Source organism: Gadus macrocephalus, chromosome 20 (genome assembly GCF_031168955.1).
Source record: "Gadus macrocephalus chromosome 20, ASM3116895v1".
In the NCBI taxonomy this organism is placed as follows: Eukaryota; Metazoa; Chordata; class Actinopteri; order Gadiformes; family Gadidae; genus Gadus; species Gadus macrocephalus.
The window spans coordinates 2,661,649-2,684,665 of NC_082401.1; the positions used below are offsets into that span (position 1 = coordinate 2,661,649).

The following is a 23,017-nucleotide window of genomic DNA, read 5'->3' on the forward strand; positions in this document are numbered from 1 at the left end:
GAAATAATATATTGGCCAATGGAATGTTCTGAAAACGCGTTTTGGGCTATAACTCCCACACCGAACCTCCCACAGTCAAAACCTTTATATCCACAGATTCACTGGAGTCAGCTGCAACTTTTGGCACACGTCGTGCCAATTTGTTTTGAACACATGCTTCGCGTTGTGCCGGCGAAATGCACATTTCTTGGACCCCTGCATAACTGCTTGCAGTTCTAGTTAGGGGTCCAAGCCAACAGGTTGGAACCCTATTGTTTTTGTAAGAATTTTTTTTATTATTATTCCAGCACCTAGAAGTGGTACCACACCCCAAACCGTAAATGGTGCCGACACGCCAATTGCATGACTAGATCCAGGTCCGTGAGGTGACGGCAGACGACAAAATCCAGACACGCCGGCCACTAGGTGGCGCTATACCAAGGGAAAACGCGTTTGGGGCTATAACTCCCACACCGAACCTTCCACAGTCAAGAACTTGCACACACATATTCACTGGAGTGTGCTGCATCTTTTGGCCTAGGCCACGCCCATTTGCGTCTATGAATATTTTTCGCTAAATCGCGAAAACCGCAAAACTGTTTTTTCCCTACTCCTCCCACAATTCTTGACCAATCAACACCAAACTTTGCACACGGCATCTTCAGACGCACACGCAAAGAAATAATAGACAGTTTTTTGATCCGACCTTCGACGACGAAACGGTAGCGTTTTGAATATTGGTTTATTAGCTAAATTAGACGTGAAAAATCAAAAATCTAAAAAACCCAAAAATTAGATATCCCATCGAGTCCAAAATTGACACACATGTCGGTGCTAACCTTAATGACGTTCGATAAAAATTTCGGAAAATTTCGCCATTAGGGGGCGCAATAAACGAGGAAATTGTATATCTTCGACAAAATCTCGCCGCGAAAACGCTACACTGACTTCTCGCTACTCCTACCACAGTCAAATCCTTTGTATCCACAGGTTCAGGGTAGCGTTTTGAACACATGCTTCGCGTTGTGCCGGCGAAATGCACATTTCTTGTCGCGTTGTGCCGGCGAAATGCACACTTCTTGGACCCCTGCATAACTGCTTGCAGTTCTAGTTATACTTCCCGCGGTGAAAGTGGTACTACAGCCCAAACCGTAAATGGTGCACACGCGCCAATTACATGACTAGATCCAGGTCCGGCACCGCTACTCAGATAACCAAATCCATACACGCCGGTCCCTAGGTGGCGCTATACCAAGGAATACGCGTTTGGGGCTATAACTCCCACACCGAACCTCCCAGAGTCCTAAAACTTGTACAGACAGATGCACTGGAGTCTTCTGCATCTTTTGGCCTAGGCCACGCCCATTTGCGTCTATGAATATTTTTCGCTAAATCGCGAATACCGCAAAACTGTATTTTCGCTACTCCTCCCACATTTCTTGACCAATCAACACCAAACTTTGCCCACGGCATCGTCAGACGCACACGCAAAGAAATCATAGACAGTTTTTTGATCCGACCTTCGACGACCAAACGGTAGAGTTTTGAATATTTGTTTATTAGCTAAATTAGACGTGGAAAATTAAAAATCCAAAAAAAATCCAAAATTAGACATTGGATCGAGTCCAAATTCTACACACATGTCGGTGCTAACCTTAATGATGTTCGATAAAAATGACGGAAAATTTCGCCATTAGGGGGCGCAATAAACGAGGAAATTGTATATCTTCTACAAAATTTCGCCGCGAAAACGCTACACTGACTTCTCGCTACTCCTACCACAGTCAAATCCTTTGTATCCACAGGTTCAGGGTAGCGTTTTGAACACATGCTTCGCGTTGTGCCGGCGAAACGCACATTTCTTGTCGCGTTGTGCCGGCGAAATGCACACTTCTTGGACCCCTGCATAACTGCTTGCAGTTCTAGTTATTATTTGGCTCCCCCTAGAAGTGGTACCACAGCCCAAACCGTAAATGGTGCGGACACGCCAATTGCATGACTAGATCCAGGTCCGTCACCGCTACTCAGATAACCAAATCCAGACACGCCGGTCACTAGGTGGCGCTATACCAGGGAAAACGCGTTTGGGGCTATAACTCCCACACCGAACCTCCCACAGTCAAAAACTTGTACCCACATATTCACTGGAGTCTGCTGCATCTTTTGGCCTAGGCCACGCCCATTTGCGTCTATAATTTTTTTTCGCAAAATCGCGAAAAACGCAAAACTGTTTTTTCGCTACTCCTCCCACATTTCTTGACCAATCGACACGAAACTTTGCACACGGTATCTTCGGACGCACACGCAAAGAAATCCTAGACAGTTTTTTGATCCGACCTTCGACGACGAAACGGTAGAGTTTTGAATATTTGTTTATTAGCTAAATTAGACGTGGAAAATCAAAAATCCAAAAAAAATCCAAAATTAGACATCGGATCGAGTCCAAACTTTACACAAATGTTGGTGCTAACCATAATGACGTTAGATAAAAATTTTGGAAAATGTCGCCATTAGGGGGCGCAATAAACGACGAAATTGTATATCTTCTAATTGGCCAAAGGAATGTTCTTCAAACTATGAGGGAACCATCAAGGGGCAAACCCGAGTCTATATAAAAATTATGGCCAAGAATTATTAATGTGGGCGGGAGTTATTTGGAAAAGGAAAATTGTCTTTGGAAAATTTCGCCACAAGAGGGCGCAAAAAAACGACGAAATAACACATCTCCTAATTGGCCAATGGTATGTTCTGAAAACGCGTTTTGGGCTATAACTCCCACACCGAACCTCCCACAGTCAAAACCTTTATATCCACAGATTCACTGGAGTCAGCTGCATCTTTTGTCACACGCCGTGCCCATTTGTTTTGAACACATGCTTCGCGTTGTGCCGGCGAAATGCACACTTCTTGGACCCCTGCATAACTGCTTGCAGTTCTAGTTATTATTCTTCCCGCCATAGAAGTGGTACCACAGCCCAAACCGTAAATGGTGCGGACACGCCAATTGCATGACTAGATCCAGGTCGGGCACCGCTACTCAGATAACCAAATCCATACACGCCGGTCACTAGGTGGCGCTATACCAAGGGAAAACGCGTTTGGGGCTATAACTCCCACACCGAACCTCCCACAGTCAAAAACTTGTACCCACATATTCACTGGAGTCTGCTGCATCTTTTGGCATAGGCCACGCCCATTTGCGTCTATGATTTTTTTTCGCTAGATCGCGAAAACCGCAAAACCGCCTTTTCCCTACTCCTCCCACATATCTTGACCAAGTGACACAAAACTTTGCACAAGACATCTTCAGACGCACACGAAAAGAAGTATTCGAACACTTTTTGGATCCGACCATCGATGACGAAACGGTAGCGTTTTCAATATTTGTCGCTTAGCTACGTTTTAAGTCGAAAATCTAAAATCCAGAAAAAAAAAATATTAGACATCGGATCGAGTCCAAATCTTAGACACATGTTAGCGCTACCCTTAATGGCGTTCGAAAAAAATATCGGAAAATTATGCCCTAAGGGGGCGCAATAAACGAGGAAATTGTATATCTTCTAATTGGCCAAAGGAATGTTCTTCAAACTATAAGGGAACCATCAAGGGGCAAACCGGAGTCTATATAAAAAATATGGCCAAGAATTATTAATGTGGGCGGGAGTTATTTGGCAAAGGAAAATTGTCTTTGGAAAATTTCGCCACAAGGCGGCGCCAAAAAACGAAGACATTGTATGTCTCCTAATTTGCCAATGGAATGTTCTGAAAACGCGTTTGGGGCTATAACTCCCACACCGAACCTCCCACAGTCAAAATCTTGTACCCACATATTCACTGGAGTCTGCTGCATCTTTTGGCATAGGCCACGCCCATTTGCGTCGATGATTTTTTTTCGCTAGATCGCGAAAACCGCAAAACCGCCTTTTCCCTACTCCTCCCACATTTCTTGACCAAGTGACACAAAACTTTGCACAAGACATCTTCAGACGCACACGAAAAGAAGTATTCCAACACTTTTTGGATCCGACCATCGATGACGAAACGGTAGCGTTTTCAATATTTGTCGCTTAGCTACGTTTTAAGTCGAAAATCTAAAATCCAGAAAAAAAAAATATTAGACATCGGATCGAGTCCAAATCTTAGACACATGTTAGCGCTACCCTTAATGGCGTTCGAAAAAAATATCGGAAAATTATGCCCTAAGGGGGCGCAATAAACGAGGAAATTGTATATCTTCTAATTGGCCAAAGGAATGTTCTTCAAACTATAAGGGAACCATCAAGGGGCAAACCGGAGTCTATATAAAAAATATGGCCAAGAATTATTAATGTGGGCGGGAGTTATTTGGCAAAGGAAAATTGTCTTTGGAAAATTTCGCCACAAGGCGGCGCCAAAAAACGAAGACATTGTATGTCTCCTAATTTGCCAATGGAATGTTCTGAAAACGCGTTTTGGGCTATAACTCCCACACCGAACCTCCCACAGTCAAAACCTTTATATCCACAGATTCACTGGAGTCAGCTGCAACTTTTGGCACACGCCGTGCCCATTTGTTTTGCACACATGCTTCGCGTTGTGCCGGCGAAATGCACACTTCTTGGACCCCTGCATAATTTTTAGGGGTCCAAGCCAACAGGTTGGATCCCTATTGTTTTTGTAAGGATTTTTCTTTTTATTCTTCCCGCCTTGAAAGTGGGACTACAGCCCAAACCGTAAATGGTGCACACGCGCCAATTACATGACTAGAACCAGGTCCGGCACCGCTACTCAGATAACCAAATCCAGACATGCCGGCCACTAGGTGGCGCTATACCAAGGAATACGCGTTTGGGGCTATAACTCCCACACCGAACCTCCCACAGTCAAAAACTTGTACACACAGATGCACTGGAGTCTGCTGCATCTTTTGGCCTAGGCCACGCCCATTTGCGTCTATGAATATTTTTCGCTAAATCGCGAAAACCGCAAAACTGTTTTTTCCCTACTCCTCCCACATTTCTTGACCAATCAACACCAAACTTTGCACACGACATCGTCAGACGCACACGCAAAGAAATCTTAGACACTTTTTTGATCCGACCTTCGACGACAAAACGGTAGCGTTTTGAATATTGGTTTATTAGCTAAATTAGACGTGAAAAATAATAATAAAAAAAAATCTAAAATTAGACATCGGATCGAGTCCAAATTTTACACACATGTCGGTGCTAACCTTAACAGCGTTTGCTAAAGAAATCGGAAAATTACGCCCTAAGGGGGCGCAATAAACGAGGAAATTGTATATCTTCTAATTTGCCAGAGGAATGTTCTTCAAACTCAAGGGAAACCATCAAGGGGAAATCCCGAGTCTATAGAGAAAATATGGCCAAGAATTATTAATGTGGGCGGGAGTTATTTGGAAAAGGAAAAATGTCTTTGGAAAAATTCGCCACAAGGGGGTGCAAAAAAACGACGAAATAATATATCTCCTAATTGGCCAATGGAATGTTCTGAAAACGCGTTTTGGGCTATAACTCCCACACCGAACCTCCCACAGTCAAAACCTTTATATCCACAGATTCACTGGAGTCAGCTGCATCTTTTGGCATACGCCGTTTCTCAATTTCGAACACATGCTTCGCGTTGTGCCGGCGAAATGCACACTTCTTGGACCCCTGCATAACTGCTTGCAGTTCTAGTTAGGGGTCCAAGCCAACAGGTTGGAACCCTATTGTTTTTGTAAGAATTTTTTTTATTATTATTCCAGCACCTAGAAGTGGTACCACACCCCAAACCGTAAATGGTGCCGACACGCCAATTTCATGACTAGATCCAGGTCCGTGAGGTGACGGCAGACGACAAAATCTAGACACGCCGGCCACTAGGTGGCACTATACCAAGGAATATGCGTTTGGGGGTATAACTCCCACACTGAACCTCCCACAGTCAAAAACTTGTACCCACATATTCACTGGAGTCTGCTGCATCTTTTGGCATAGGCCACGCCCATTTGCGTCTATGATTCTTTTTCGCAAAATCTCGAAAACCGCAAAACTGTTTTTTCGCTACTCCTCCCACATTTCTTGACCAATCAACACCAAACTTTGCACACAACATCTTCAGACGCACACGCAAGGAAATCATAGACACTTTTTTGATCCGACCTTCGACGACGAAACGGTAGCGTTTTGAATATTGGTTTATTAGCTAAATTAGACGTGAAAAATCCAAAATCCAAAAGAATCCAAAACTACACATCGGATCGAGTCCAAATGTTACACAGATGTTGGTGCTAACCATAAAGACGTTCGATAAAAATTTTGGAAAATTCCGCCTTTAGGGGGCGCAATAAACGAGGAAATTGTATATCTTCTAATTGGCCAAAGGAATGTTCTTCAAACTATGAGGAAACCATCAAGGGGCAAACCCGAGTCTATATAAAAAATATGGCCAAGAATTATTAATGTGGGCGGGAGTTATTTGGAAAAGGAAAATTGTCTTCGGAAAATTTCGCCACAAGGCGGCGCCAAAAAACTACGACATTGTATGTCTCCTAATTTGCCAATGGAATGTTCTGAAAACGCGTTTTGGGCTATAACTCCGACACCGAACCTCCCACAGTCAAAACCTTTATATCCACAGATTCACTGGAGTCAGCTGCATCTTTTGGCACACGCCGTGCCCATTTGTTTTGAACACATGCTTCGCGTTGTGCCGGCGAAATGCACATTTCTTGTCGCGTTGTGCCGGCGAAATGCACACTTCTTGGACCCCTGCATAACTGCTTGCAGTTCTAGTTAGGGGTCCAAGCCAACAGGTTGGATCCCTATTGTTTTTGTAAGGATTATTATTCTTACCCCCCTGAAAGTGGTACTACAGCCCAAACCGTAAATGGTGCCGACACGCGAATTGCATGACTAGATCCAGATCTGTTCGGACTCAGCAGACGACAAAATCCAGACACGCCGGTCACTAGGTGGCGCTATACCCAGGAATACGCGTTTGGGGCTATAACTCCCACACCGAACCTCCCACAGTCAAAAACTTGTACGCACATATTCACTGGAGTCTGCTGCATCTTTTGGATAGGCCACGCCCATTTGCGTCTATAATTTCTTTTCGCAAAATCGCGAAAACCGCACAACTGTTTTTTCGCTACTCCTCCCACATTTCTTGACCAATCAACACCAAACTTTGCACACAACATCTTCAGACGCACACGCAAAGAAATCATAGACACTTTTTTGATCCGACCTTCGACGACGAAACGTTAGCGTTTTGAATATTGGTTTATTAGCTAAATTAGACGTGAAAAATCCAAAATCCAAAAAAATCCAAAACTACACATCGGATCGAGTCCAAATGTTACACAGATGTTGGTGCTAACCATGAAGACGTTCGATAAAAATTTTGGAAAATTACGCCTTTAGGGGGCGCAATAAAAGAGGAAATTGTATATATTCTAATTGGCCAAAGGAATGTTCTTCAAACTATGAGGAAACCATCAAGGGGCAAACCCGAGTCTATATAAAAAATATGGCCAAGAATTATTTATGTGGGCGGGAGTTATTTGGAAAAGGAAAATTGTCTTCGGAAAATTTCGCCACAAGGCGGCGCCAAAAAACTACGACATTGTGTGTCTCCTAATTTGCCAATGGAATGTTCTGAAAACGCGTTTTGGGCTATAACTCCCACACCGAACCTCCCACAGTCAAAACCTTTATATCCACAGATTCACTGGAGTCAGCTTTATCTTTTGGCACACGCCGTGCCCATTTGTTTTGAACACATGCTTCGCGTTGTGCCGGCGAAATGCACATTTCTTGTTTTTATTATTCCCAGCTAGAAGTGGTACCACAGCCCAAACCGTAAATGGTGCACACACGCCAATTACATGACTAGATCCAGGTACGTGAAGACTATGCAGACGACAAAATCCAGACCTGCCGGCCACTAGGTGGCGCTATACCTAGGAAAACTTGTTTGGGGCTATAACTCCCACACCGAACCTCCCACAGTCAAAAACGATATACCCACAGATGCACTGGAGTCTGCTGCATCTTTTGGCCCAGGCCACGCCCATTTGCGTCTATGAATATTTTTCGCTAAATCGCGAAAACCGCAAAACTGTTTTTTCGCTACTCCTCCCACATTTCTTGACCAAATCATCAACAGTTTTTTGATCCGACCTTCGACGACGAAACGGTAGAGTTTTTAATATTTGTTTATTAGCTAAATTAGACGTGGAAAATTAAAAATCCAAGAAAATCCAAAATTAGACATCGGATCGAGTCCAATATCTCCTAATTGGCCAATGGAATGTTCTCAAAACGCGTTTTGGGCTATAACTCCCACACCGAAGCTCCCACAGTCAAAACCTTTATATCTACAGATTCACTGGAGTCAGCTGCATCTTTTCGCATACGCCGTTTCTCAATTTTTGAACACATGCTTCGCGTTGTGCCGGCGAAATGCACACTTCTTGGACCCCTGCATAACTGCTTGCAGTTCTAGTTATTATACTTCACGCCTTGAAAGTGGGTCTACAGCCCAAACCGTAAATGGTGCACATGCGCCAATTATATGACTAGAACCAGGTCCAGCACCGCTACTCAGATAACCAAATCCAGACATGCCGGCCACTAGGTGGCGCTATACCAAGGAATACGCGTTTGGGGCTATAACTCCCACACCGAAACTCCCACAGTCAAAAACTTGTACCCACATATCCACTGGAGTCTGCTGCATCTTTTGGCCTAGGCCACGCCCATTTGCGTCCATGAATATTTTTTGCTAAATCGCGAAAACCGCAAAACTGTATTTTCGCTACTCCTCCCACATTTCTTCACCAATCAACACCAAACTTTGCACACGGCATCTTCAGACGCACACGCAAAGAAATCATAGACAGTTTTTTGATCCGACCTTCGACGACGAAACGGTAGAGTTTTGAATATTTGTTTATTAGCTAAATTAGACGTGGAAAATCAAAAATCCCCAAAAATCCAGAATTAGACATCGGATCGAGTCCAAATTCTACACACATGTTGCTGCTACCCTTAATGGCGTTAAAAAAAAAAATCGGAATATTTCGCCATTAGGGGGCGCAATAAACGAGGAAATTGTATATCTTCTACAAAATTTCGCCGCGAAAACGCTACACTGACTTCTCGCTACTCCTACCACAGTCAAATCCTTTGTATCCACAGGTTCAGGGTAGCGTTTTGAACACATGCTTCGCGTTGTGCCGGCGAAATGCACATTTCTTGTCGCGTTGTGCCGGCGAAATGCACACTTCTTGGACCCCTGCATAACTGCTTGCAGTTCTAGTTAGGGGTCCAAGCCAACAGGTTGGATCCCTATTGTTTTTGTAAGGATTTTTCTTCTTCCCGCCCTGAAAGTGGTACTACAGCCCAAACCGTAAATGGTGCACACGCGCCAATTACATGACTAGATCCAGGTCCGGCACCGCTACTCAGATAACCAAATCCATACACGCCGGTCCCTAGGTGGCGCTATACCAAGGAATACGCGTTTGGGGCTATAACTCCCACACCGAACCTCCCAGAGTCCTAAAACTTGTACACACAGATGCACTGGAGTCTTCTGCATCTTTTGGCCTAGGCCACGCCCATTTGCGTCTATGAATTTTTTTCGCTAAATCGCGAAAACCGCAAAACTGCATTTTCGCTACTCCTCCCACATTTCTTGACCAATCAACACCAAACTTTGCACACGGCATCTTCAGACGCACACGCAATGAAATCATAGACAGTTTTTTGATCCGACCTTCGACGACGAAACGGTAGAGTTTTGAATATTTGTTTATTAGCTAAATTAGACGTGGAAAATTAAAAATTAAAAAATATCCAAAATTAGACATCGGATCGAGTCCAAATTCTACACACATGTTGGTGCTAACCTTAATGACGTTCGAAAAAAAATTCGGAAAATTTCGCCATTAGGGGGCGCAATAAACGAGGAAATTGTATATCTTCTACAAAATTTCGCCGCGAAAACGCTACACTGACTTCTCGCTACTCCTACCACAGTCAAATCCTTTGTATCCACAGGTTCAGGGTAGCGTTTTGAACACATGCTTCGCGTTGTGCCGGCGAAATGCACATTTCTTGTCGCGTTGTGCCGGCGAAATGCACACTTCTTGGACCCCTGCATAACTGCTTGCAGTTCTAGTTAGGGGTCCAAGCCAACAGGTTGGATCCCTATTGTTTTTGTAAAGATTTTTCTTATTATTATTATTATTCTTACCCCCCTAAAAGTGGGCCCACACCCCAAACCGTAAATGGTGCAGACACGCCAATTGCATGACTAGATCCAGATCCGTGGGGACTACGCAGACGACAAAATCCAGACATGCCGGCCACTAGGTGGCGCTATACCAAGGAATACGCGTTTGGGGCTATAACTCCCACACCGAACCTCCCACATTCAAAACCTTATACACACAGATGCACTGGAGTCTGCTGCATCTTTTGGCCTAGGCCACGCCCATTTGCGTCTATTCATATTTTTCGCTAAATCGCGAAAACCGCTAAACTGTTTTTTCGCTACTCCTCCCACATTTCTTGACCAATCGACACCAAACTTTGCACACGACATCTTCAGTCTCACACGCAAAGAAAGCCTCTGACATTTCTTTGATCCGACCTTCGACGACGAAACGGTAGCGTTTTGAATATTTGTTTATTAGCTACATTTTACGTCGAAACGCAGAAAATTACAAAAATACCAAAATTAGACATCGGATCAAGTCCACATTTTTGACACATGTCGATGCTACCCCTACTGGCGTTCAATACAATAATCGGAATATTTCGCCATAAGGGGGCGCAATAAACGAGGAAATTGTATATCTTCTAATTGGCCAGAGGAATGTTCTTCAAACTCGAGGGAAACCATCAAGGGGCGATTCCGAGTCTATGTAGAAAATATGGCCAAGAATTATTAATGTGGGCGGGAGTTATTTGGAAAAGGAAAATTGACTTCGGAAATTTCGCCACAAGGCGGCGCCAAAAAACTAAGACTTTGTACGTCTCTTAATTTGCCAATGGAATGTTCTGAAAACGCGTTTTGGGCTATAACTCCCACACCGAACCTCCCACAGTCAAAACCTTTATATCCACAGATTCACTGGAGTCAGCTGCAACTTTTGGCACACGCCGTGCCCATTTGTTTTGAACACATGCTTCGCGTTGTGCCGGCGAAATGCACATTTCTTGTCGCGTTGTGCCGGCAAAATGCACACTTCTTGGACCCCTGCATAACTGCTTGCAGTTCTAGTTATTATTATTCCCCCCTAGAAGTGGGCCCACAGCCCAAACCGTAAATGGTGCCGACACGCCAATTGCATGACTAGATTCAGGTCCCTGAGTTCTAGGCCGACGACACAATCCAGACACGCCGGCCACTAGGTGGCGCTATACCAAGGAAAGACGCGTTTGGGGCTATAACTCCCACACCGAACCTCCCACAGTCAAAAACTTGTGCCCACATATTCACTGGAGTCTGCTGAATCTTTTGGCATAGGCCACGCCCATTTGCGTCTATAATTTATTTTCGCAAAATCGCGAAAACCGCAAAAATGCCTTCTCCATACTCCTCCCACATTTCTTGACCAATCAACACCAAAATTTGCACACGACATCTTCAGACGCACACGCAAAGAAATCATAGACACTTTTTTGATCCGACATTTTCTGACGAAACGGTAGCGTTTTGAATGTTGGTTTATTAGCTACGTTTTACGTCGAAACGCAAAAAAAAAAAAAAAAGAATACCAAATTTAGACATCGGATCAAGTCCAAATTTTAGACAGATGTCGGTGCTACCCTTAATGCCGTTCAATAAAAAAATCTGAATATTGCGCCATTAGGGGGCGCAATAAACGAGGAAATTGTATATCTTCTAATTGGCCAAAGGAATGTTCTTCAAACTATAATGGAACCATCAAGGGGCAAACCCGAGTCTATATAAAAAATATGGCCAAGAATTATTAATGTGGGCGGGAGTTATTTGGCAAAGGAAAATTGTCTTTGGAAAATTTCGCCACAAAGGGGCGCAAAAAAACGACGAAATAATAAATCTCCTAACTGGCCAATGGAATGTTCTGAAAACGCGTTTTGGGCTATAACTCCCACAACGAACCACCCACAGTCAAAACCTTTATATCCACAGATTCACTGGAGTCAGTTGCATCTTTTGGCATAGGCCAAGCCCATTTGTTTTGAACACATGCTTCGCGTTGTGCCGGCGAAATGCACACTTCTTGGACCCCTGCATAACTGCTTGCAGTTCTAGTTTTTTTTTTATTTGCCCCTCTAATAAAAGCCATAGATATTTTGTCCCTTTTCAGCATTTCTTCCCTATTCATCTTCAACTTACAATTTACAATAAGGGTACATTGATAAACTATTTGTTAATGCTTAGCTAATAACTCATAGCTAACTAACCATTTCTAAATACTTGCGTAATGATTGATAAGCATTAACTAAGTCAAACTAACTGTTATCCTTAGTTAATGCTAATCTAAGCATCAACCAAGTGAAACTAACTGTAATGCTTAGTTAATACTTATCTTAGCATTAACTAAGCATTACAGTTAGTTTTACTTAGTTAATACTTATCTTAGCATTAACTAAGTAAAACTAACTGTTATGCTTAGTTAATGCTATAGTAAGTGTAGTTAACTAAGCATACTTGATGCTTAACCAATCATTACTCAATATTAAATAGTGTTAAATACGCATTAACAAACCATTGATAACATTACGTAAGTATTAATCCACAGATATATGATGTACCCTCATTGTAGTATGTTAGCCATGGATTTAGGTTACCTTTTTATTCAATCTTTAAAATACGATTTGGATTTTTTTGATTTTTTCAAAATGTTTTGCCTCTCAAAACCCAACCCCTCGTCCACGTCGTGAGAGGCGGAAACAGTGTGTCTGTATTCCAGGTCCATCCAAGACGCTGTCTGAATGGACCTGGAAACATGCTGGCCAACGGGGCTCTGGTAAAGCAAACCAATCGAAACGGTAGCGGACAAGGCGTTTGGGGCTATAACTCTCACACCGCACCTCCCACAGTCGAAACCTTTATATCCACAGGTTCGCGGTAGCGTTTTCAACACATGCTTCGCGTTGTGCCGGCGAAATGCACATCGCTTGGACCCCTGCACAACTGCTTGCAGTTCTAGTTAGGGGTCCAAGCCAACAGGTTGGATCCCTATTGTTTTTGTAAGGATTATTATTAGGGGTCCAAGCCAACAGGTTGCCAACAGGTTGGAACCCTATTGTTTTTGTAAGGATTATTATTATTATTTGGTACGCCTTAGAAGTGGTACCACAGCCCAAACCGTAAATGGTGCACACGCGCCAATTGCATGACTAGATCCAGGTCCGGCACCGCTACTCAGATAACAAAACCCAGACACGCCGGTCACTAGGTGGCGCTATACCAAGGAATACGCGTTTGGGGCTATAACTCCCACACCGAACCTCCCAGCGTCCAAAAACTTGTACACACAGATGCACTGGAGTCTGCTGCATCTTTTGGCCTAGGCCACGCCCATTTGCGTCTATAATTTTCTTTCGCAAAATCGCGAAAACCGCTAAACTGTATTTTCGCTACTCCTCCCACATCTCTTGACCAATCAACACCAAACTTTGCACACGACATCGTCAGACGCACACGCAAAGAAATTATTATTTTTTCTGATCCGACCTTCGACGACGAAACGGTAGCGTTTTGAATATTGGTTTATTAGCTACGTTTTACGTCAAAACGCAAAAAATTAAAAAAATACCAAAATTAGACATCAGATTATTAATGTGGGCGGGAGTTATTTGTAAAAGGAAAATTCTCTTCTGAAAAGTACGCCACAAGGCGGCGCCAAAAAAGACGACATTGTATGTCTCCTAATTGGCCAATGGAATGTTCTGAAAACGTACCACACCGAACCTCCCACAGTCAGAAAAATTAAAAAAACTCCCACACCGAACCTCCCACAGTCAAAACCTTTATATCCACAGGTTCACGGTAGTGTTTTGAACACATGCTTCGCGTTGTGCCGGCGAAATGCACATTTCTTGTTATTAGGGGTCCAAGCCAACAGGTTGGATCCCTCCCATCTCCCACCTCCCATCTCCCACCACGCCGGTGCCGTGGCAATTCTATAGATCCTATAGTACCTGTGGTATAAAGGCTGGTACGAATTTCTAATTACAAATACTTACACTTTATGTTGAATATATTTACCGTTGCGATTCCCATTGAAATGAATGGCGCGGTGACTAGCCTTCATAACGAGAGCTGTTAGGTTCCCATTGAAACGAATGGCGCGGAGACTAGTCTTCACAACGAGAGCTTGTAGGTTGGAAAAAATGAATTCAACTGTAATCAGACAATGCGGTTATATTCTCTAGACCCTAGAGTATCTGTGGTATAAAGACTGGTACGAATTTCTAATTACAAATACGTACACTTTATTTTGAATATATATACCGTTGCGATTCCCATTGAAATTAATAGGGAATCATTTCAACGGTGACTAGCCTTCACAACGAGAGCTGTTAGGTTGTGAAAAATGCATTAAACTGTAATCAGACAACACGGTTATATGCTATAGACCCTAGAGCAGTGAACCCCATTTAGCGGCCCGCGGGCCAGATCCGGCCCGCGAGGGACAAATGTCCGGCCCGCGCTGACCCAGCGCATTCACATGTTATCCAAAAAAATTAAAAAATAAAATAAATAAAATAAAATCAATTAAATTTGCGCGCGGTCTGCTATATTTTGCCCTCAGCCCACACGTCCACTTGACCGTTGACGTTACTGCGTGCATACGTAATGACGTGCTTCGCGCGATTTCAACTTCACTAGCGTCACACGCCAGAGAGTAGCCGCCGCTGCTGTCACTTTCCCGCTATCCGTCTGTCATCACAGGGACTTACAACATTGTCAAAAATCAACGGATTGAAAAATGATGAAAGAAATAAGCATGTTGACATCATACAAGCGGTCAGTTTCAACCATATGCAAAACCGCATCGGCACAAGAGAGCGCAACAGCTGCTTCATTGCATGTTTCCTGGACGCTTGCTATTGCGAAGAAGCCCTTTGCTGATGCAGAGTTGATTACACAATGTGCAATTCACATGGCTGGTGAAGTCTTAAATCAAGAGGAAAAAATCTAAGCAAAAGTTGTGGAGCTATTAAAGCAGGTGCCGCTGTCGGCAAGCACAGCAACCAGAAGAGCTGAGGTTTAAGCGGAGGATTGCTTTTCCAGTCTACTCACCGATCTGAAGAAGCCGGCATATCACTAGCCATCGACTCATCTTGTGACCGAACCGACATGGAACAGCTGTCCGTGTTCGCAAGATAAGAGAAGGAGCGAGAGGAGGGAGAGGAGAGAGGAGGAGGGGGAAAGGAGGATAGAGAGGAGAGGAGAGGAGGGGAGGGGAGAGGAGAGGAGAGAGAAGGAGGAGAGGAGCAGATCCCAGATTCCTATCTGGAATTTGACTTCCTGCGTCCTGTCCTATATCACACTTCCTGTTCAGGGTTAAATGGCTGTCACTGAAATGGGTGGTTACCATGGTAACCGTCGTGGTCGATGTCCCCTAGGTCAGCAATGGTCTCTCCAAAACGAGCGGCGTACGAGTGTCCCCCAGCTAGCTGGAAGCTAGCCTCCAGCATGCTAGCCTGCACACAGAAACACATCAGAAACATACAGAGGAATCAACAGAGCTTCTGAAAATAGGAGTTTGTCCAGGCAGGTCTGCAGGCTATTAACATTAAATTCTAATACTTTGCCTGCGAGAATATGCTGCGTCTAATTCCTTTGTTATTATCAATATCATTACAACCACTGTTGAACCATCCCTTCCTCGTTGCAGTTCCTCAGCCCAGGTCAGAGGTCTTTAAATACAGGTTTATAATCTCTTTAGGTGCTTTAACCTTTGAATGATTGAGCAGATTAAAGGACCTGATAAAACACTATGTATGCTGTGTTTACACAACTAGGACATCTGAACCCTCAGTACTCGTCTGTCGTTACGCATAATTATCACTAATTTTCCTCATATTACCTCATATTTGGATATCTGACACCAAACCAAATGTTTCTAATTACCCCATACCCAAGCTAAACCTTTGACACATGCAGGTTGAGATGATTGTAAACCCAAGCTCTGCTGCTCTGAGTCCTCCCTTAATCAGAACAGACTTTTACTTTCTCTCCAACACAGAATACAGAGCAGCTGGTTAAATGTTGGATTAACTCTGCTAGATCGTTCCTTATTAAATTCTTCCGTAAATATCTTTAATCTTGTAGTTCAATGACCTGCAAATCGCCGAACTGCCTGTTCTGTCTGAGGTCCTGAGGTACTGTATTCAGACAGTTACCCCAGGAGAGACTGCATTGAGATGGTTAGCCCTGGAGACTGTATTCAGATGCCTGACTGAACCAAGGTGAACGTTATCGTCTGGTTGACACCCCGGCACTGAGCTCTTTCAGAAGAAATCTCAGATACAAGACTCGATTTCGAGTTCTTATTGATCTCATACAGTTTTTGGATAAAGTATTTAGAGATAAATTATTTATGATTTTATGGGCATCAGGCGACTAGGGCTGGCCCGAATTATTCAAATATTCGAATACTCGTTCGGAAAATTAGTATTCGAAGCTTAAATCAGTAGTCGGAGCTTCGTTTTTTTTTTTTTTCACGTACGTGAAGTTACCAGAGCGAGGGAGGCAAACTACAAGCGTCAGCGACACCAAGCATAGATAGAAGAATAGATATCTTGTTTCCCTTTACTTTATAACACAACATTAGCGGGATCTCTTGAGGAAAAGTAATACTTAAAACCTTAGCTTAGTTGTTTGTGTACGTTCGCTGTACAGCGCCGCGCCAATCAACTGTGACTGGCTTGCTGCAGAGCGTGAGCGTCTTGGCAATACCCGGTCAATATAATGGATATAATATGGACACATAAGACAATCAATATTCGGTATTTGTTATGGATTTATTGTACAAATTCCCTGAAAAGATGCACGTTCCAGGATGAATTGAAAAGCTCCCGTAAGGGCTGAGATGGCAGAGAACAGCTGATTTGGAACGGAGCAACAGCTGTTGGCTTTCACAGGGAAAAACTAAGGAACTTCAACCTACTTAGGCCTACTGGTAACCCTTCCTTTTACAGTCCCCTAATTACTAGGCATTTACCCGGTACATACATGGTCAATCATAGTGTATTACTGGGTAATTACCACTGGTAATGAGAAGGTAAATACAGAGGAATTATCCGGTAAATTATAGTGTATTACTGTGTAATTACCACTGGTAATAAGAAGGTAAATACAGAGGAATTACAGCTGAAGTACTAAGTAAAACCTCCACTATTACCCATCAACTCAACGAAGTAGCGTGTAGTTGAAGCTGTTTTAGGTTGGTAATAACTCTGATATTGTGTACTTCCTTGGAAATTAGGCAACCAATTCTTAGAAACACCTATTATCTAAGGTTTATGTTGGTAACAGCCCAAATTTAATGATGAACTATCTAGAAATTAGCATAGTACTTTCCAATAAAATACTTTTTCTTAGTTATTATTCATGGCTACACCCATTTAGAAAGGGTTTATTCGATTTACCACTAAGGAATTACTTACCTGGCACCAACCTCTGCAGGAACAGTTTTCCTCTAGTGTCATGGAAAATCTTCTTAAATACTGGGTACAAAGCCGTTTATTTCCATGGTATTACCAGGTTCTTACCATATAATTTATAAGATACATTCCATTGTCCATGCAGTCAACACAAACTTGTACCATGTACGGATTGCGACGTTACCAAGTAAAACACACCAATTTACCCAGTAAGTAAGCTGAAACTGTACTGTAAAAGGAATCCTTGTTTATTTCCATGGTATTACCAGGTTCTTACCAGATAATTTGTAATACATTATTCCCTTTTCCATGCAGTCAACACAAACTTGTACCATGTACGTTCTGCGACGTTACCAAGTAAAACACGACAATTTACCGAGTAATTAAGCTGAAACTGTACTGTAAAAGGAAGCCTTGTTTGTTTCCATGGTATTACCAGGTTCTTACCATATAATTTGTAATACATTATTCCCTTTTCCATGCAGTCAACACAAACTTGTACCGTGTACATTCTGCGACGTTCCCATGTAAAACACGACAATTTACCCAGTAATTAAGCTGAAACTGTACTGTAAAAGGAAGCCTTGTTTGTTTCCATGGTATTACCAGGCTCTTACCATATAAGTTGTAACTGGTTATTCCCTTTTCCATGCAATCAACACAAACCATATATGTTCTGCAACATCGTTCACCAGTAGTTAAGCACTTTAATTGTTGTTATAAAACCCCAAACCACTGTTGATGAAAGGCATATTAAAATTAAACAAAATCAAAGGCTTATCTTTCAAACAATGCATATCTCACAAACAGGCACTGAACACTGAAAAAAATCAGACAAATCTTTTTTAAATGTTACTGATGGTGTTTTGATAAATCACATGACAGTGTTATGGCAAGTGACCACAAGGAAGACTGCTTCAACCTCTACAATTTGAATAAGTGTTGAATACCATGCAGCAATCTGCCTATGGGAGCATCTTTGTGGTCATTCGCAAACCAATGAGTCCACTCGATGAATGAGAGATGGCTCTTTAGTGTCTTCTCTGTGAGGTATCCCTGCAGTCTCCACATCTGGGATTTGAAGGCTGACCAAGACCTGACCAGGTACCTCCAATTCTCCCCTTCCATACTGTAATAAAGAATCAGAAGACAAGAAAATAAACATTAGGACTGTCAATTAATGAACATTTCTAGAACATGTAGAACTCAAAGATTATTTTGTTTATCAGTTAAGAAAGGATGCTGGTCCACTGGCCATTGTATTTGGTCATCACAACTCGGACATGTTGTTTAAAACCTATAACACCCAATGTATTAAAATATCCGGATTTAATCGGGCTCTCTCCCATAAGTACAGTTAATAGGACGGGAAGAGACAGGCTCTGTTAGCCCCGGTTAGCACGATGCTAAAGAGCAGCTCTACCGGAGCAGGCCACCTCAACAGGTGCAAGTTAGCCTCCGGTTTGATATTTGCCAGATATTCGGTTTACCTCCCAATCGGATTCATCAAATTAAGTGCAATACATTACGGGCTTAGTATGTTGAGGACGGTTTAGGACACCGTATCGCGAAAAATCACAAACACATGTTGTCGCCATCGATGTCTGTGCAACAACATCATTTACGTTCTGGCTGCTGCCTGTTTCAGGGGCCGTCAACAAATTACACTCACCGACTGGTGGCAGAGACGTTACCATGGAATTGTTTCAGGAAATTAATCACACAATTATATTGCATAATAGTTAATCATAATGCAGTTAATAGTTTAATGTTCGACAAAAATCGACTAAACTATATTTGAAATTATTAATTGCACTTATTTTGATGAATCCGATTGGGTGGTAAACCGAATATCTGGCGAATATCAAACCGGAGGCTAACTTGCACCTGTTGAGGCAGCATGCTCCGGTAGAGCTGCTCTTTAGCATCGCACTTACCGGGGCTAACAGAGCCTGTCTCTTCCTGTCCTATTAACTGCACTTATGGGAGAGAGCCTGATTAAATCCGGATATTTAAATAAATTGGGTGTTATAGGTTTTAAACAACATGTCAGAGTTGTTTGAATGACAGAAGCTCCGCTAGCTCGATGCTAAAGTGCTAACCGGAGCAAACAGCCTGTCCCCTCCCGTCCTATTAACTGTATTTATGGCTATGCCTTTTTCTCTTTTCAATATGACCAAACACAATTGCCAGAGGACCAGCATCGTTTCTTAACTGATAAGCAAAATAATCTTTGAGTTCTACATGTTCTAAAAATGTTCATTAATTGACAGTCCTACTGTTTATTTTCTTGTCTTCTGATTCTTTATTACAGTATGGAAGGGGAGATTTGGAGGTACCTGGTCAGGTCTTGGTCAGCCTTCAAATCCCAGATGTGGAGACTGCAGCGATACCTCACAGAGAAGACACTAAAGAGCCATCTCTCATTCATCGAGTGGACTCATTGGTTTGCGAATGACCACAAAGATGCTCCCATAGGCAGATTGCTACATGGTATTCAACGCTTATTCAAATTGTAGAGGTTGAAGCAGTCTTCCTTGTGGTCACTTGCCATAACACTGTCATGTGATTTATCAAAACACCATCAGTAACATTTAAATTGAGTTGTTGTGGACGGCTCTTTTTTTTTGTCCGATTTTTTCAGTGTTCAGTGCCTGTTTGTGAGATATGCATTGTTTGAAAGATAAGCCTTTGGTTTTGTTTAATTTTAATATGCCTTTCATCAACAGTGGTTTGGGGTTTTATAACAACAATTAAAGTGCTTAACTACTGTTGAACGATGTTGCAGAACATATATGGTTTGTGTTGATTGCATGGAAAAGGGAATAACCAGTTACAACTTATATGGTAAAAGCTTGGTAATACCATGGAAACAAACTAGGTTTCCTTTTACAGTACAGTTTCAGCTTACTTACTGGGTAAATTGTCGTGTTTTACTTGGTAACGTTGCAGAACGTACATGGTACAAGATTGTGTTGACTACATGGAAAAGGGAATAATGTATTACAAATGACATGGTAAGAACCTGGTAATACCATGGAAACAAACAAGGCTTCCTTTTACAGTACAGTTTCAGCTTAATTACGGGGTAAATTGTCGTGTTATACTTGGTAACGTCGCAGAACGTACATGGTACAAGTTTGTGTTGACTGCATGGATAATGGAATGTATCTATTATAAATTATATGGTAAGAACCTGGTAATACCATGGAAACAAACGGCTTTGTACCCAGTATTTAAGAAGATGTACCATAACACTAGAGGAAAACTGTTCCTGCAGAGGTTGTTACCAGGTAAGTAATTCCATAGTGGTAAATAGAATAAACCCTTTCTAAATGGGTGTAGCTATAAATAATAACTAAGAAAAAGTATTTTATTGGAAAGTACTATGCTCATTTCTAGATTGTACATCATTAAACTTGTGCTGTTACCAACAAACCTTGGATAATAGGTGTTTCTAAGAATTGGTTGCCTAATTTCCTAGGAAGTACACAATATCAGAGTTATTACCAACCTAAAACTGTTTCAACTACACGCTACTTAGTTGAGTTGATGGGTAATAGTGGAGGATTTACTTAGTACTTCAGCTGTAATTCCTCTGTATTTACCTTCTTATTACCAGTGGTAATTACACAGTAATACACTATAATTTACCGGATATTTCCTCTGTATTTACCTTCTTATTACCAGTGATAATTACCCAAGAATACACTATGATTTACCATGTATTTACTGGGTAAATACCTAGTAATTAGGGGACTGTAAAAGGAAGGGTTACCGGCCGACTAATTAACGTTCAAAAGCTATTAAATCTTCAACAAAATATGCAGATACTGTCAAAATCGGTTCCAGGGAGTATATAGGGATTATTAATGTTGTTTTTGATGGTGTTTTTGTCTGGAACGAGTATTCGAATATTCGCTCGGAAAAACCAACGAGTATTCGAAGCCTGAAAAATGGCATTCGGGCCAGCCCTACAGGCGACACAGAACAGGTTGAACCAGGTTCTTTGTAAGCATGTTACTTAAATGTCACCTGTGTGTATGTAATATGTATGTATGTCATCTATCTGTATGTATGTATGATGTCACCTGTATGTATGTTACATGTATGTATGTTACATGTATGTATGTTACCTGTAGGTATGTATGTTACCTGTATGTATGTCTCCTGCATGTATGTTACCTGTATTTATATTACCTACCTCTATGTATGTCAGTTGTATGATTGTCACCTGTACTGTATGTATGTCACCTGTATGCATGTCACCTGTATGTATGTCACCTGTATGTATGTCTCCTGTATGTATGTTACCTGTATATACTGTATGTTACCTGTAGGTATGTATGTTACCTGTATGTATTAGGGATGTCCCGATCCGATATTGATATCGGAAATCAGTCCGATATCAGCCAAAAAAGTGAATATCAGATTTTATCGGACTGAATCTAAAAACTCAGATATAAGCTGTCCATTTACCGCTCCAGGACTTCTATAATAGGTGACTCTGGTTTGATCACACTCCAACACAGTAGGTGGTAATGCCCCTTAATTAACGTTGGTGCCGGCCGCGGAAGAAGAGCGTCTCTGATCCAGCATGCACAGCCCACGTGATCAACAACGACAACGTGTGTGCCTGCAGCAAGGTGTAGTGATGTCGGCTGTGTGGAAGTATTTTACCGTAAACTCGGACAAAGACGTTGCAGCTAAATGCAACATTTGTCAGGCAGAACCGGGGAGGTTCAATACAAGCAACCTCATCACACATTTGAAAAAACACCACAAAAAAGAACATGAGGATTTTCGCGAGAGCAGCAAGGCGAAGCAACAAGCCTCTGGCTCGCTTCAGCAACCCACGCTGGCCGAAAGCTTTGCAAGACGTGACAAACTACCACGGGACAGCAAAAAGGCAATGGCCATAACAGAAAAGATAGCCCAGTTTATTGTGCTTGATGACCAGCCCCTGTCGGTTGTACATTGTTTTGGGCACAGTCAGTCAGTGAAACTGGAGCTGTGTGAACTCTTAAAGATCCCATGCCATGCTATTTTATGGATGCTTTAATATAGGTATTAGTGGGCCACAAACACAGTATTCAAAGACGTCCCCGAAATTCAGCCGTGGTGCAGTTACAGCCACTCCGAACCAGTCGCACATTGAGCTTCCCCCAAACGCGCTGTTTCGGTGGGCGTGTCAAGGAAGGTCAAGGAGGGGGGTGGGGGTGTGGCCCTGAGCAGCTTGTAGCCACAGTACCATGCGCTCTGGTTACGGTGGGCGTGTCAAGGCAGGTCAAGGAGGGGGGTGGGGGTGTGGCCCTGAGCAGCTTGTAGCCACAGTACCATGCGCTCTGTTTACGGTGGATGTATCGCAATGG

General features: G+C 42.6%; 1 protein-coding gene and 1 long non-coding RNA gene across 2 annotated transcripts in view; both read right to left on the minus strand.

Moving 5' to 3' along the window:
- The window catches only part of itga4 (integrin alpha 4), a 135,275-nt gene that overhangs the window by 68,052 nt on the left and 44,206 nt on the right, over nucleotides 1-23,017 (minus strand). The window contains exon 11 of the mRNA XM_060040504.1: nucleotides 15,572-15,680. Coding sequence (XP_059896487.1) covers nucleotides 15,572-15,680 — 109 coding nt within the window. The remainder of the gene's footprint in view (nucleotides 1-15,571; nucleotides 15,681-23,017) is intronic.
- Nucleotides 18,320-20,454, minus strand: LOC132448968 (uncharacterized). The gene is made up of 2 exons (XR_009523469.1): nucleotides 19,175-20,454; nucleotides 18,320-18,774 (listed from the first exon to the last, which is right to left on the minus strand). It is a non-coding gene; the product is annotated as an uncharacterized LOC132448968 (long non-coding RNA).